This window comes from Mobula hypostoma, chromosome 4, assembly GCF_963921235.1.
Source record: "Mobula hypostoma chromosome 4, sMobHyp1.1, whole genome shotgun sequence".
Lineage (NCBI taxonomy): Eukaryota > Metazoa > Chordata > Chondrichthyes > Myliobatiformes > Myliobatidae > Mobula > Mobula hypostoma.
Genome location: NC_086100.1, coordinates 199,100,423 through 199,116,160, shown reverse-complemented (window position 1 = coordinate 199,116,160; position 15,738 = coordinate 199,100,423). Strand labels below are relative to the sequence as shown.

Below are 15,738 nucleotides of genomic sequence, written 5' to 3'. Positions count from 1 at the left end.
TAGTTCTTTTACCTATCACCTCCCAGCTTCTTATTTCATCCTACCTCCCCCACCCACCCACCTTCCCCCTCTCCTGGACTCACCAGATTGTACTGCTTCCCCTCCCCCACCTTATTTTGGCTTCACCCCGCCCCCCCTTGCTTTCCAGTCCTGATGAAGGGTCTCTGCCCGAAACATCAGCTAATTATTCATCTCCATAGATGTTGGCTGACCTGCTGAGTACCTAGTCCAGATGCCTCTAAAGATGAGAAGTTCAGTATTGTGCAAAACAAAGCAGCCCTCTTGATTAGTATCCATTCTTTTAAATTCTATGTTTCTAAGAATTTTTAATAATGTTCTTTTTTAAATCTTCTTCCAGGTCTGACGATCGTCCAACCACCAGGAGCTAATCTACCAACCTGACCTACAGTCCCAGAGGGAACCGGCCAGCAAGGCCTAGACACGCCTCTCCACACGGAAGCTTGCACAGGGTGCCCATCGGGCAGAAGATACAAATGCCTGAAAGAACAAATCACCAAGCTCAAGGGCAGCTTCTATCCCACCGTTATTCAACTCCTGAACGGCTTCCAAGTACGCAAGATGGAATCTTGGCCTCACAAACTACCTCAGTATAGCCTTGCATCTTACTGTCTGCCTGCACTGCTCTTTCTCTGTAACTGTAACACTTTATTCTGCATTGTTACTGTTTTGTTCTGGGGTTGGGGGCCTGTCTCTGTGTGCAAGTGAGTGGGAAAGGGGCTTGTTTTGCTGCTGCTGTGGTTGTTGTTTCTGTCACGTAGTTCTGTGTTGTGTGTTGTGTTGAGCAAAGTGGGCATGCTACGTGGGCTCTGGATGCACGCGGGCTGCTCTCACCACATCCTTGGCTGTACTGCTCGTTAACAATGCAGAATTTCACTGTATGTTGTGCTGTACAAGAGGTAAATCTGAATCTTTCCCTTGTTCTACCACAATGCACTGTGTAATGATTTGTTTGTATGAACAGTATGCAAAACAAGTATTTCACTGCATCTTGGTACATGTGACAATAATAGACCAATTCCAATTTCTCTGTAACCGGCACACTCCATTAGTACATTCTACCAACAAGAGCTCAATGTCCATGAGTACTGTGGGGGCACCTTCACAAGAACCATGGTTCAAGGCACCAACTCATCAGCATGTCAGCTGGCAATGGATGGGCAATATGTACTGGTCTTAGTACCAGACCACAGATCAGAAAACTGAATAATTAATCAACGGATCCTCATGATTTGTGCTTCTCCATAAAATCTGCTACTAATGGTAGCGTAGCAGTTAGCACGATACTCTTACACCTCGGGGGCATCAGAGTTGAGAGTTCGATCCCAACGTCCTCTGTAAAGGGTCTCTGTACAGTTAACTGGTCATTGGAAATTGTCCCATGATTTGGTTAAAGTTAAGTGAGGTTTGTCAGGGGGTTGCTGGGCTGCGTGGCTCAAAGGGTCAGGAGGGGCTATCCTGCGCTGCATCACTAAATTAGAAATAAAATAAACTTACTGTCACAGGGAGAACAATTGGGACATGGAGTAGCACAGAACACCAGCAGTTAGCGTAATGCTATTACAGCACCAGAAACCCAGGATCAATTCCTGTGGCTGCCTGTAAGGAGTTCGTACGTTTCCCCACAACCACGTGATTTTCCTCTGAGTGCTTCAGTTTAGTACGGACTAGTAGGTTAATTGGTCACATGGATGTAATTGGGCAACTCAGGCTCATTGGACGAGGAGAATCGGTTATCATGCTGTAACGCTGAATAAATAAATGTAAAACAAGTGATCTGGGTATTTGACAGAATGTGATAGAGAGGGAGAGCGAGACAAAGGGACAGAGAGATGGAGTAGATTTACACTGTGCACATGGGACATTCCAGCCCAGGACAGCAAGGAGTCCAAGACTGCTCTGAAACCAAGACCTACCGGAATTCGGTCATCGATGTTGAAGTGGTTGATTTCGGTAGTCAATGATGATGGCGCCCACATGGGAACGTAGTTGTCCACTTCCAGGCTGGTCAATGAATGGCCGGACGTGGTCAGTGTGCGCTCGCCAGCTTGGCTGGTGTCCAGGGAGCTAGCCTGAGGATTCATGCCATCTTCTGTGAAAGTCGTCTTGAATTGGTGGGTGTGAGCGGCGATCAGTGGTTCTGGGAAGGGAGAGAGTATCCGGTGCTCAGGTAGACCGGAGTTCTGCTCCAGGCTGTCCTCCTCCTGCCCTTTGCTGGAGCTGGGCTCTGGAAGGACCTCCTGTTGCAAGAGGTCAGCTGCACTGTGGCCGGGCTGAAGACCCTCACTGTTGGCACTGTCTGACCCCAATGAGTCAACGCTGCAGTTTCCAACATCCTTTGGGGGGCAAGGAGAGGGGTCAGGTTTGCAGAATGAGGTGCGGTCTGGGCTGTCGCTCCTGATGCCTGCGTGCGAGCAGCCACCGGTCCCACCAGCAGTCTGGACGGATCCCGGCCCAGCTCCAAAGGCCACTGCGATGTTCCTCTTGGGCGAGCGTCCCAGGTCCTGTCCCCCACTGCTCCGGGCCAGCACGTGATTGAGGGAGTCGGCAATGGCACTGTAAGCTCGCTGACGGGGAGACACCCCCCTCAGGCCACGGAGCACCAAGCTATCGAAGCTAAGAGGCATCCCTGGGTTTGAGGCTCTTGCCTTCTCCAAGTAGCCCAGGGGAGGCAGGGACAGTGTGGCAGCTGGGGAAGACTGCCAAGTGCCAGGAGGCACAGGCTCCCGGCTGGCGCAGTGAGACTTCAGCTCCTCACAGGATGGTGCCGACAGGAAACCAAGGGGGCCAGCAGATTCAGGCTGGTGACCCACTGCTTGCCTGCCCTGGCCCGAGGGGTAGCTGGTTGGTGTGGACTGACAGAGGGGGGCTGCCATGGTAGGGGTAAGAAACGAATTGGTGCAGCTCAGTAGGCAGACCACAGGAGACAACTGGCTCTCCTGCTCCTTGCTGCCTCTGTTGGGCAAAACCTTGATAGCAGTATCAACCTTGTCATTGTTGGGAGTGTGGGAATTCGTGATGGAAGTTACTAGCCTGGTTCCCGTGGTACCGCCGCTGCCTGACGCATCTGGTCCCCCAGCAGAGGACGGTTCATGGCTTCCATTAGGACAAGATGGTTGAGCAGCCTCGCCTCCCGGCTGATGCTGGTAAGAGATCTCCGGATCCCTCTGATTCTGCAGAGGCTGCAGTGAGGCCTGCCCATCCTCTGCATTGGAACACTGCTGGTCGGTGTCCCTCCATCCATCCACCCCAGGGGCCATGGAGCCACGGGTAATTGCCCCTAGCCTCGGCGGGCCACTGTTCTGATTGGAATGAACCCCTGAAGCTTGCATCCCAGAGTGACCGAGCAGATCCAGCTGCTCTGATAATGGATGTGTGGGCACCTCCTGCGCCAGCAACGGCCCGCAGTCAAGAAAGGGAACGCGATACGACTCGCGCCCCAAAGGGAGGGACGGAAGCTCCATGAAGCGCTGGTCCTGGATGTAGCTATCTGTGTGAGACACGTCCTCATCCTCTGTAGCCTCTGAACCAGGGGTGGGGGACTTGAGTGGGCACTGGGACAGGATCCAGGCATCGCTGCCATGCCGGGCTGTCTGCTCTTCACAAGAAGGAGAAGGGCTACCCTTCACGTGGCCTGAAGATACCGCTGAAACAAGCGGCTGTAACAAGTTGTTGGCCCGGAATGCTCCTGGACATCCCTCATGTGATACTCCAGACAGATCAGGAGCAGGCCTGCAATACAATGGAACAGAAAGTGGTGACTATCGCCACACAGACAGTGTAAAGTGCTGTGCATTCAAGCAAAAGCTCCTGTCTGTATGCTACAGGAAAACAAGAGAGAAGTTACTGAGACTAATGTTGCAGCAAAGCTCAACAGGGGTGGTGCGGTAGCATTGAGGTTAGTGTAACACTTCACAGTGCCAGCAATTGGGGCTCAATTCCTGCCACTGTCTAAGAATGGTGTCCCCTCTGTAAAATGGGTAGGTTTCCTCTGGGTGCTCCAATTTCCTCCACATCTCAAAGACATACCAGTTAGTGTTAGTAAGTTGTGGGTATTCTATATTGGCAGTGGAAGCAATGTGATACATGCAGGCTGCCCCTAGCACATCTTCAAACCCCACCTATCTCCCTGTCTATCACTACTTGCACTCGCCTCTCATCCATCATTCGCCCTGAAGTGGATTTACCCATCACCTTCCAGACTTGATTACTATTCGCACTCTTCCCTCTCCATCTACCATCCATCCTCACCTGGATCCAGCTCTTGTCCACCCCTTCCCTCACCTCCTTAGACTGACCATCTCCCCTCCATCTTTCAGTTCAGATGAAGGGTTTTGACCTGAAATATTGGCTGAACATTTCTCTCCGTAGACGCTGCCTGACCTATGGAGTTCCTCCAGCAGTTTGCTTCTTGTTCCGTTTTGCTGACTGGTTAATCACTTCTAGACTCATTGGACTTTTTGCACCAACTCTAGTGGCTCCACATCTAATTTTATAACATAGAGAGCAGACTTCCTTATATGGACTGAACATGGTTCTACTAAAGTTTAATAAAACTTCTGCTTTTCAAACTTTGGCCTATGCTTCCATTAACAGCATTTACTGATGTCACTATTTTGATGATCTGTGTATCTACACCTCCAGTTCTCTCTCATTATGCACAGTAAATGACTGCCTTATTCCTCCTGTCAAAATATGCCACCTGGAATCTGCAGTCCAGCTGATAATTCTACCCCTACCCTGCCTGCTGATCACCACAGTCAGTTGTATTGCACTGGAGCTGACAGAGGCTCACAGCTCCTGACAAAGTAAAGAATGAATTGTCTACCTGTCAGTGAGAGGGCAACTAAAGGGCAGCAAGTTTAGAACATAGAACATTACAGCGTTCAAAGTAAAATGCATTATCAGAGTACATACACAGTACCACATACAACACATTCTTTTTCTGCAGGCATACTGAGTAAATCTATAGAACAGTAACTGTGGGCACGTGGCTAAGTGGTTAAGGCGTTCGACTAGCGATCTGAAGGTCGTGAGTTCGATCCCCAGCCAAGGCAGTGTGTTGTGTCCTTGAGCAAGGCACTTAATCACACAGTGCTCTGAGACGACACTGGTGTCAAGCTGTATGGGTCCTAATGCCCTTCCCCTGGAAAACATCGGTGTCATGGAGAGGGGAGACTTGCAGTATGGGCAACTGCCGGTCTTCCATACAACCTTGCCCAGGCCTGCCAAGCTGTATGAGTCCTAATGCCCTTCCCTTGGAAAACATCGGTGTCGTGGAGAGGGGAGACTTGCAGCATGGGCAACTGCCGGTCTTCCATACAACCTTGCCCAGGCCTGCGCCCTGGAGAGTGAAGACTTTCCAGGCGCAGATCCGTGGTCTCACAAGACTAACGGATGCCTTAAAAGAACAGTAACTGTAAACATCAGGAACTTAACTGTAAACTGTGCAAATGCGGATATAAATAGCAATAAATAATGAGCATAAAATAACAATACAACAGAGTCCTTAAATGAGAGCAGCTATCTCCTTTTGTTCAAAAGCCTGATGATTGAGAGGTAGTAACTATTCTTGAACCCGGTGGTGCAAAACCTGAAGCTCTTATACCTTCTACCCGATGGCAGCAGTGAGGAAAGAGCAAGAGCATTGCTTCCTACAAAGCGAAACCCAATAGCATGATTGGAAGCGATACATCACTACCAGATGAACGCAACACCTTCTATGCCCGCTTTGAAAGGGAGAATATAACTGCAACCGTGCAGATCCCTGCTGCATCTGATGACCCTGTGATTGCTGTCTCAGAGGCCGATGTTAGGATGCCTTTAAAGAGAGTGAACCCTCGCAAGGCAGAAGGTCCTGATGGAGTACCTGGTAAGGCTTTGAAAACCTGTGCCAACCAACTGGCGGAAGTATTCAAGGACATTTTCAACCTCTCACTGCTATGGGCGGAAGTTCCCACTTGCTTCAAAAAGGCAACAATTATACCAGTGCCTAAGAAGAATGTGAGCTGCCTTAATGACTATCGCCCAGTAGCACTCACATCTACACTGATGGTCATGACCAAACTGAACTCCTGCCTCAGCAAGGACCTGGACCCATTGCAAATTGCCTATCGCCACAACAGGTCAATGGCAGACACAACCTCAATGGCTCTTCACATGGATTTAGACTTCCAGGACAACACAAACACCTATGTCAGGATGCTGTTCATCGACTATAGCTCAACATTTAATACCATCATTCCCACAATCCTGATTAAGGAGTTACAGAACCTGGCCAGATTGGTGTTAACATCTCCTCCTCACTGATGCTTAACACTGGCGCATTTCAGGGGTGTGTGCTTAGCCCACTGCTCTACTCTCTATATACACATAACTGTGTGGCTAGGCATAGCTCAAATACCATCTACAAACGTTTGTATAAATTTGCTGCTTTCCAGGAGGCGCTCATGGCACGAGGTACACTTTGGCATCGCTCCATTCCCTTTACTCCTTTTACCTGTAACCACCCTTATTTACTTTATCTATACCTACACTAAAGGGTTTATACCACAAATATATCTTTGAACCTCGATTTTAACTTACTGAAGATGCTGACCAGAGGACGAGAAGTTAAAAACGGAAAGGACTCCGGCGGGAACTGGAAAAAAGATGGCGATCCAAAAGCATCGAAGGAGACTCCATTAACTGTTGAAATAATTACGAAATTCCTAGAGAATACACCTAACCAAAGATTTGCTGTGTTTGAAGAAGTTTTGAAGACGATTCAAGATGACGTTAAATCGTTTAGACACGAAGTTGATCAACAACAAATTAGAATCTCGGATCTAGATGAAGCTGGTTGCAAAAGGGATCGAAAAATTGAATCTCTTGAAAAAATGTAACCTCGACAACTCAGCAGTTGGAGCGTTATAAAGCAAAGATTATCGATCTTGAAAATCGTTATCACCGACAGAATCTACGGATAATCAGACTTCCTGAAGATGTTGAGACGGGAGATCCTACTAAATACTTTTCCAAATTGTTATTGGATGCGTTTGGTCCAGAAATTTTGGAGGAACCCCCATTGCTAGACCGCACACATCGTACTTTACGCCCTAAACTTTCTAAAGAATTTAAACCGAGACCCGTCATTGTTCTGTTTCATTACGTTCATGTTAAGGAACAAGTGATAGGAGCTGCTTGGCGGAAAGGCATGATCGAATTTCAAAGTTTTAAATTTCGTATCGTTGAAGGTTTCAGCCAGGAAGTATTGAAAGAACAGATGGCTTTTAAACCACAGATGTCAGAACTTTGTCGAAAGGCTACAAATTAGCGTTGCTATTCCCAGCCTGTTTGAGAGTTGTTATGGCAGATAATTCTCGTTGTTTGTTTAAAACTCCAGGCAAAGCTCAAAGTTTTCTCAACAATTTGTCTTCCTCTGCCAAGGACTAATTAACGCACTGTTTTCCTTTTTTTTTAAATCTGTTTTTCGTTTCCTTTTTGTTAAAAAAAACTAATATCTAGCTTACACATTTAGATTTTTTATATTTTGCGGGTTCTTGCCTTGATTCTGTAGTGTAGGTATTTTTCATATTTTTACGTGAAAGTACTCTTTTATTGTTAGTGATTTTGTATATTTCACTTTTAATATTTTTGCTTTTGAAAGTAATTTAGTAACAGGTTTAATGTTTGATTTTCCTTTTTTTTGAAACGTTATTGGAGAAGTATTACATCTTAAGATGGTGGATCGCTTCCTTCTCCTTCTCAGAATTTTCTTTTCTTCTTGGTTCATTTCCGATCATTTATATACGAAAAACTAATAATATGAACTGGCGCTTGGTTTTTTTTTGAAATATGAATAAGAATGAACTATTTTATGTTTGTAATTGTTGTAAACTTTTCCTTACATTTATAGTAATTGCTTTTTTTTTTACTTTTTTGACCGTGGGTGGTGCTTTTTTACGATAAACCTATTTCTTTTGGGTTGCCTTCTGGAAAGACAGGGTTAGATTTAGCAGTAGATTTAGCATTGGCTACTTTCTGGCTTTTTTCTGGGTTTTTGTGGGGGGGGTATTTTTGTTCTTATTTTTAATTTAGATTGTTTCCTTAAACGGGCTGACTTGAAACTACCAAAATGTCCAAAATGTCGTGACTTCCAGTTTTTCTTTGAACCTTCTTTCCTCTTCTGGGGTCATGAGTTTGTATTCTGTTTACATACCTTATGTTCGATTTCAGTACTATGGATAAGATCATTAGTTTGGTTTCTTGGAATACAAATGGTCTAAACCACCCAATTAAACAGAAGAAAATTTTTTAGAGTATTCCACAGGATGAACGCTCACATTATCTTCGTACAAGAAACTCAAGTCCGGAAAGAGGATAATCAGCATTTTTTTAGGTTTTGGAAGCGCCAACTCCTCACAGGCCAAAGTGAAAGGCGTTCCTATTTTTATGGATCCGTCAATTTCATTTGTGCATCATGAGACTATTTCAGATCCAAATGGTAGATTTTTGTTCATTACTGGTTTGTTATTTAACAAAAAAGTTGTTGTGCTTAATGTTTATGCCCCAAATGTTGATTGTCCTGAATTTTTTAAGAATCTCTTTACATCCCTTCCTAACTTAAATGATTATATGTTGATTATGGGCGGAGATTTTAACTGTTGTTTAAATCCTTTGATGGATAGATCTATGTCCAATCAAGTACTTCCTAACAAATCGGCTACTTTTATTAACTCTTTTATGGTTGACTCTGGAATTTCAGAAATTTGGAGGTTCTTACACCCCAACAAGAAAGAGTTCTCATTTTTTTCACATGTATATCATCATTATTCAAGAATTGATTATTTTCTTATTGACTCTCGATTAATTCCACTTGTTATTGACTGCAAATATGACTCCATTGCTGTCTCCTATCATGCGCCGTTCAGACTATCTATTAAGTCAATGGATACATCATCTAGTACTAGGCAATGGCGATTTAATACCTCTTTGCTTCAGGATTCGGACTTCATTAATTTTATTGAGGAACAGATTAATTTATTCTTTACAATGAATTTTACAGAGGGAATTTCCAGCGGAGTACTATGGGATACTTTTAAAGCATATATTCGTGGACAAATTATTTCATATTCTGCTGGATTAAAAAAGCGAACTAATAATGAAATACTTAAGCTGGCTGACAAGATCAAAGAAATTGACAAAAAATATTCTATTGCTCCTAATCAGGAGCTTTACAAAGAGAGAGTCGAACTTCAAATGGGACATAGTCTATTACTATCATCTTCGATTGAAAGCCAATTAATTAAAACTAGGAGTCAGTTCTATATATATGGTGATAAAACTGGGAAACTATTGGCTAATCAATTGAAATCAGCTTTGGTTAAACGCTAGATTGTTAAGATTCGTAAAAAAGATGGTATTCTGACGGTTGATCATGATGAGATAAATAAATCCTTTCAAGAATTTTATACCTCCCTATACCAATCAGAATTTCCTGATGACTCCACTATAATGCATGAATTTTTAAAGAAATCAAATATTCCAAAATTATCACCCAATGAACGTTTAAAACTAGATGTATCTATTACGGTAGAAGAAATAAAAAGTCCTATTTCTTTGATGAACTCAGATAAAGCACCTGGCCCAGACGAATATACAGTAGAATTTTTTTAAATTTTTCTCTACTATACTGTCTCCTTGGTTATGTAGAATGCTTAGGGATGCAGTATCTATAGGGAAATTACCACAATCTTTTTACCGAGCTTCTATTTCCCTAATTCTTAAAAAAGATAAGGATCCTATTGAATGTGCATCTTATAGGCCTACATCTATTTTTTCTAAAATATTGGCAACGAAATTGGAGAATGTATTGCCTCAAATTATTTCTGTTGATTAGACTGGATTTATTAAAAATCATTACTCCTTCTTTAATATTAGGAGATTAATGAATATTATTTATACTCCTTCACCAAGAACTCCAGAATGCATCATTTCACTGGACGCTGAGAAAGCCTTTGATAGAGTCGAACGGGCATACTTGTTTAATACGCTTGAGAAATTTAATTTTAGTCCGATACTCATATCTTGGATTAAATTGATATACTTTACTCCTTTGGCTTCAGTATTTACTAATAATCAAAGATCTCCCTTTTTTCAGTTATTCCGTGGTACTAGGCAGGGTTGCCCTCTTAGTCCACTATTATTCAACATTGCCCTGGAACCGTTAGCTATTGCTATTTGTGACTCTCCTAATATATTTGGTATTACCCAAGGGAATGAGATACATAAATTATCACTATATGCAGATGACTTACTACTATATATATCTAACCCAGAGAAATTCATTCCGGCAGTATTAACTCTGCTTGCTATTGCTATTTGTGACTCTCCTAATATATTTGGTATTACCCGTGGAAATGAGACACATAAATTATCACTATATGCAGATGATTTACTATTATATATTTCTCACCTGGAGAAATCCATTCCGGCAATATTAACTCTGCTTGCTCAGTTTAGCAGTTTTTCTGGTTACAAACTGAATCTTGGTAAGAATGAACTTTTTCCATTAAATATGCAGGTTCCCATTTATAGATGTTCACCATTCAGATTGATTACTGATTATTTTACTTATTTGGGAGTTAAAATTGCTAAGGGACATAAGGACTTACTCAAGCTCAATTTTTTACCATTAATTAGTCAGGTTAAACAACTGATTACTAAATGGTCCCTGTTGTCTCTATCATTGATTGGCTGAATCAATGCTATTAAAATGATTATTTTACCTAAATTTTTATATCTACTCCAAGCAATACCAATTTTTATTCCTAAATCTTTTTTTGATACTATTGATTCTAAAATTTCCTCCTATATATGACAGAATAAAAATCCCAGGTTAAGTAAAAAATATTTACAGAAGTCCAAGAAAGATGGTGGTTTAGCATTGCCGAATCTAAGATTCTGTTATTGGGCAATTAATATTCGATATTTAATATTTTGGACACAAGATTGGAATATAATTCCAAGTCCACATTGGGTAAACCTTGAAGGTTACTCCGTACAAGGGTTCTCTTTGACTTCCATTTTAGGAACTTCACTTCCTTTTGTATTATCTAAATTGAATAAACAAATGGTTAATCCAATAATGAAACATACGTTACGAATATGCTTTCAATTTCGTAAATTTTTCGGTTTTAACAAATTTATATTATCAAGCACTATTATATCTAATTTTTTTTTCAACCCTCGGTTATGGATCAAGCCTTTTTGATATGGAAAATGAAAGGTATAACAAGTTTCCGTGACTTATTCCTGAATAACTGTTTCAGGTCTTTTGAACAGTTATCTAATAAATATAATTTGCCCAGATCCAATTTTTTTTTAGATATTTACAAATAAGAAACATCTTAAATACCACGCTGCCTACCTTTCCAATTTCATACCCTACTGATATCATTGATAAAATTTTAGGTTTAAATCCCTTTCAGAAGGGATTATTAGAAACTATTTATGATATAATTATGAAAATACAGCCAGGTACATCTGATAAAATTAAAAATGAATGGGAAAGGGAACTTCAACTTTGCCTACCTATAGAGAAATGGGATAAAATTTTTCAGTTAGTTAGCTTTTCCTCTATATGAGCGAAACATACGCTAATACAAATTAAGGTAGTGCATAGGGCCCATACGTCTAAAGATAAACTAGCACGTTTTTATTCCCACATAAACCCTATTTGTGACAGATGTCACTCTGAGGTGGCTTCCTTGACTCGTATGTTCTGGTCCTGCCCTCTCTTGGAAAAATTCTGGAAAGATATTTTTGATATTATTTCAACAGTTTTGCATTTTGACTTACAACCCCATCCTATTACAGCAATTTTTGGATTGCCAATGACGGAACATAGATCTTTATCCTCTTCAGCCTGTTGGATGATCGCATTTGTTACTTTAATAGCCAGGAGATCCATTTTATTGAATTGGAAGGAGACCAACCCTCCTACTATATGGTTTTCCCAAACTGTACCATGTTTAAATTTAGAAAAAATTATAAGTGACATTTTTGATCCTTCGGTTAAATTTGAAGAGACTTGGAAGCCATTTATTCAACATTTCCATATGATGTAACTCGACCTTTTCTGCATCCTTCTTATTAACTTAAAAATATGAACAGAGGAGCAGAGTTGACGACATTATTGAATGCATTCGATTTAAGATATTGGTCCAGCCTTGTTTTGTTCCGTTTGCTTTCTTTTTGGGTTTAGTATTCAGGTTTTTTTTTTTGTTTTTTGGGGGGGTTTTTCTTTGCATTATTTTTTCTTTTTATTTCTTTTTTTTATGACGAACTATATTAAGAGTTTGGAAGTCTATTACACCTGTATTATTTGAAGTCTTTTTTTGTACATGTTTATCAACAATAAGATAATTCCAATCTCTTTGTATCAATATTGTTATTCTGTTTATAATTTTAGAAAAGTAATTAAAAGATTAAAAAAGAAAGAAAGAAATTTGCTGATGATACAACCATTGTTGGTAGAATCTCAGATGGTGATGAGAGGGCGTACAGCAGGGGTCCTCAACCTTTTTTGCACTGCGGACCGGTTTAATATTGACAATATTCTTGCGGACCGGTCGACCCGGGTGGGTGGGGGGGGGTTGGGTTGCCATCGGACAAGAGTAGCAGTCAAATACGTTGTGTTTATCCTGAGAAAGACTACAATGAGCATGAAGCCTTGTGCAGGCACCAGTACGCATGCGTGGCTTGCGCATGATGTACGTGCCGATTTTTTTCTACAAATCGTTTTTGGCGATTCTCTTCGGGCGGGGGCAGTGTTAATCACGACCAGAATATAGGTGATAAGTGGCTAATACACTCAATTTCGTTTCTAAAAGGGTTTATCTAATGAATTTAATATTAAACACACAGCGCATATTTTCCTCGCATGAATATAGTGATAAGTCAGTTACCAGGGAGGACAGGGGAGCTTGAAGTAAGTGTTGAACGAACTTCCAGTAGAAGTGGTAGAGGCAGGTTCGATATTATCATTTAAAGAAAAATTGGATAGGTATATGGACAGGAAAGGAATGGAGGGTTATGGGCTCAGTGCAGGTCGGCGGGACTAGGTGAGAGTAGCATTCAGCACGGACTAGAAGGGCCGAGATCGCCTGTTTCCGTGCTCTAGTTGTTATATGGTTATATAAGTCAATAGCATCATAACATTTTAAGGAACATTTGGATATTAAACACACAGCACATATTTTCCCCGTATGAACATATAAAATCATTGCAACACACCAATATCGCTGAATCAGTGGAAGGCCTGGGCTTGTTTTCCTGCAACAAGACGGTCCCATCGAGGGGTGATGGGAGACAGCAATACTCGGAGGGGGTTCCTTATGTCCAGTCTATTCCGCAATTTAGTTTTCGTTGCATTCATTGCAAAGATATGTTGGAAATGGAAGCAACGCTTTCAGTGCTTTCATGGCTATCTCAGGATATTCAGCCTTGACTTTGATCCAGAATGCCAGCAGAGATATTACGTCAAACATACTTTTTAGCCCGCCGTCATCTGCAAGCTCCAGGAGTTGATCTCCTTACCGCGCTGACATTGATCTCCTTACCGCGCTGACATGGATGACGTGCAGATCATGACCCTGCGTGCGTTCAAGCTCAACAGTGGGCATGACAGGGAATGAGGAAAGGTGCAGCTGACTCATATCGCCAAATCATATCGTTTCCTTGCGGCCCAGTAGCACATGCTTTGCGGACTGGTGGTTGGGGACTGCTGGCGTACAGGAGTGAGATACGCCAACTAGTGGAGTGGTGTCGCAGCAACAACCTGGCACTCAACATCAGTAAGACAAAAGAGCTGATTGTGGACTTCAGGAAGGGTAAGATGAAGGAACACATACCAATCCTCATAGAGGGATCAGAAGTGGAGAGAGTGAGCAGTTTCAAGTTCTTGGGTGTCAAGATCTCTGAGGACCTAACCTGGTCCCAACATATTGATACAGTTATAAAGGCGGCAAGACAGCCTTAAGGAGTTTGAAGAGATTTGGCATGTCAACAAGTACACTCAAAATCTTCTACAGATGTACCGTGGAGAGCATTTTGACAGGCTGCATTACTGTCTGGTGTGGGGGTGGGGGGGGGGGCTACTGCACAGGACCAAATACAGCTGCAGAGGGTTGTAAATTTAGTCAGCTCCATCTTGGGTACTAGAAGTACCCAGGGCATCTTCAAGGAACGGTGTCTCCGAAAGGCAGCGTCCATTATTAAGGACCTCCAGCACCCAGGGAAAACCCTTTTCTCACTGTTACCATCAGGTAGGAGGTACAGAAGCCTGAAGGCACACACTCAGTGATTCAGGAACAGCTTCTTCCCCTCTGCCATTTGCTTCCTACATGGACATTGAACCCATGAACACTACCTCACTTTTTAAAATATATAATTTGTTTTTTGCATGATTTTCAATCTATTCAATATACCTATACCATAATTGATTTAGTTATTTATTTACTATTTTTTTTCTTCTTCTATGTATGACATTGAACTGCAGCTGCTAAGTTCACGACACATGCCTGTGATGATAACCCTGATTCTGATTCTGATTCTGGCCTGGGTGGTGAGGATCCTTTATGATGGATGCTGCTTTTCTCCAGCAACATCTCATGTAGAGATGCTCAGTTGTTGGGAGGGTTTTACTTGTGATGTACTGGGCCAAATCCACTATCTTCTGCCAGATTTTCCGCGCAAAGGCGTTGAAGTTCCCATACCAGGCCGTAATGCAGCCAGTCAGCACACTTTCCACCACATATCTGCAGAAGTTTGCCAAGGTTTTTTTGACGTGCCAAACCTCCAAAGACTCCTGAGGAAGTAGAGGCACTTTCTTTGCAATAATATTTATATGATGGGTCTAGGACAGGAATTTAAAGTTACTGACCCTCTCTACCTCTGATCCTCTCATGATTACTGGCTCATGGGCCTCTGGTTTCCCTCTCCTGAAGTCTACAATCAGTTCCTTGGTCTTAATAACATTGAGTGAGAGGTTGTTGTTATTACACCACTCAGACAAGTTTTCAATCTCCCTCCTGTATGCTGGTTCATCACCCTCTTTGATACTGCTCACGGGAGTGGTGTCAGCAAACTTGTATATGGTGGTGGAGCTGTACTTAGCCACACAGTCATAGGTTTAAAGCAAGAGGGCAGGGGGCTAAGTACAGATCTCTGTGGTGCTCCTGTGGTGACGGAGATTGTGGAGGAGATGTTTATGCCGATCCGAACTGACTGGGGTTTACAAGTGACGAAATCCAAGTGAAGAAAGCATAGTACAGGCCGTTTGAAGCACGATGTTCTGCCAACTTTTTAATTTACTCTGATCAATCCAACTCTTCCCTCCCTCATGGCCTCCATTTTTCTATCATCCATGTGGTTACCTAAGAGTTTCTTAGATGTCCCTAATGTATCTGCCTCCACTGCCACCCTCAGCAGGGCATTCCACACACAGCACTCTCCAAGTAAAATACTTCCCTCTGTCATCCAATACACATTTCTCCAATCACTGTAAAATTATGCCCCTTTGTGTTAGCCATTTCTGTCCAGGGAAAGTCTCTGGCTATCCACTTCTAAGAATTAACAGTAATGTTCTTTTAAATCCATTTGCAAGTCTGGGAATCTTCCAGCCTCAAGGATAAGGGTCCTAGAACACTACAGCACAGAAGCAGGCCCTTCAGCCCA

At 42.5% G+C, this 15,738-nt stretch overlaps 1 protein-coding gene across 3 annotated transcripts in view; it reads right to left on the bottom strand.

The window, feature by feature from the left end:
• Positions 1 to 15,738, bottom strand: part of alms1 (ALMS1 centrosome and basal body associated protein) — a 96,432-nt gene that overhangs the window by 66,821 nt on the left and 13,873 nt on the right. For all 3 annotated transcript variants that reach the window (XR_010017785.1, XM_063047194.1, XM_063047196.1), the window contains exon 5: positions 1,935 to 3,750. Coding sequence is in view for 2 of the 3 variants with exons in the window: in XM_063047194.1 (XP_062903264.1) it covers positions 1,935 to 3,750 (1,816 nt within the window). In the remaining variant the exon portion in view is untranslated. The remainder of the gene's footprint in view (positions 1 to 1,934; positions 3,751 to 15,738) is intronic.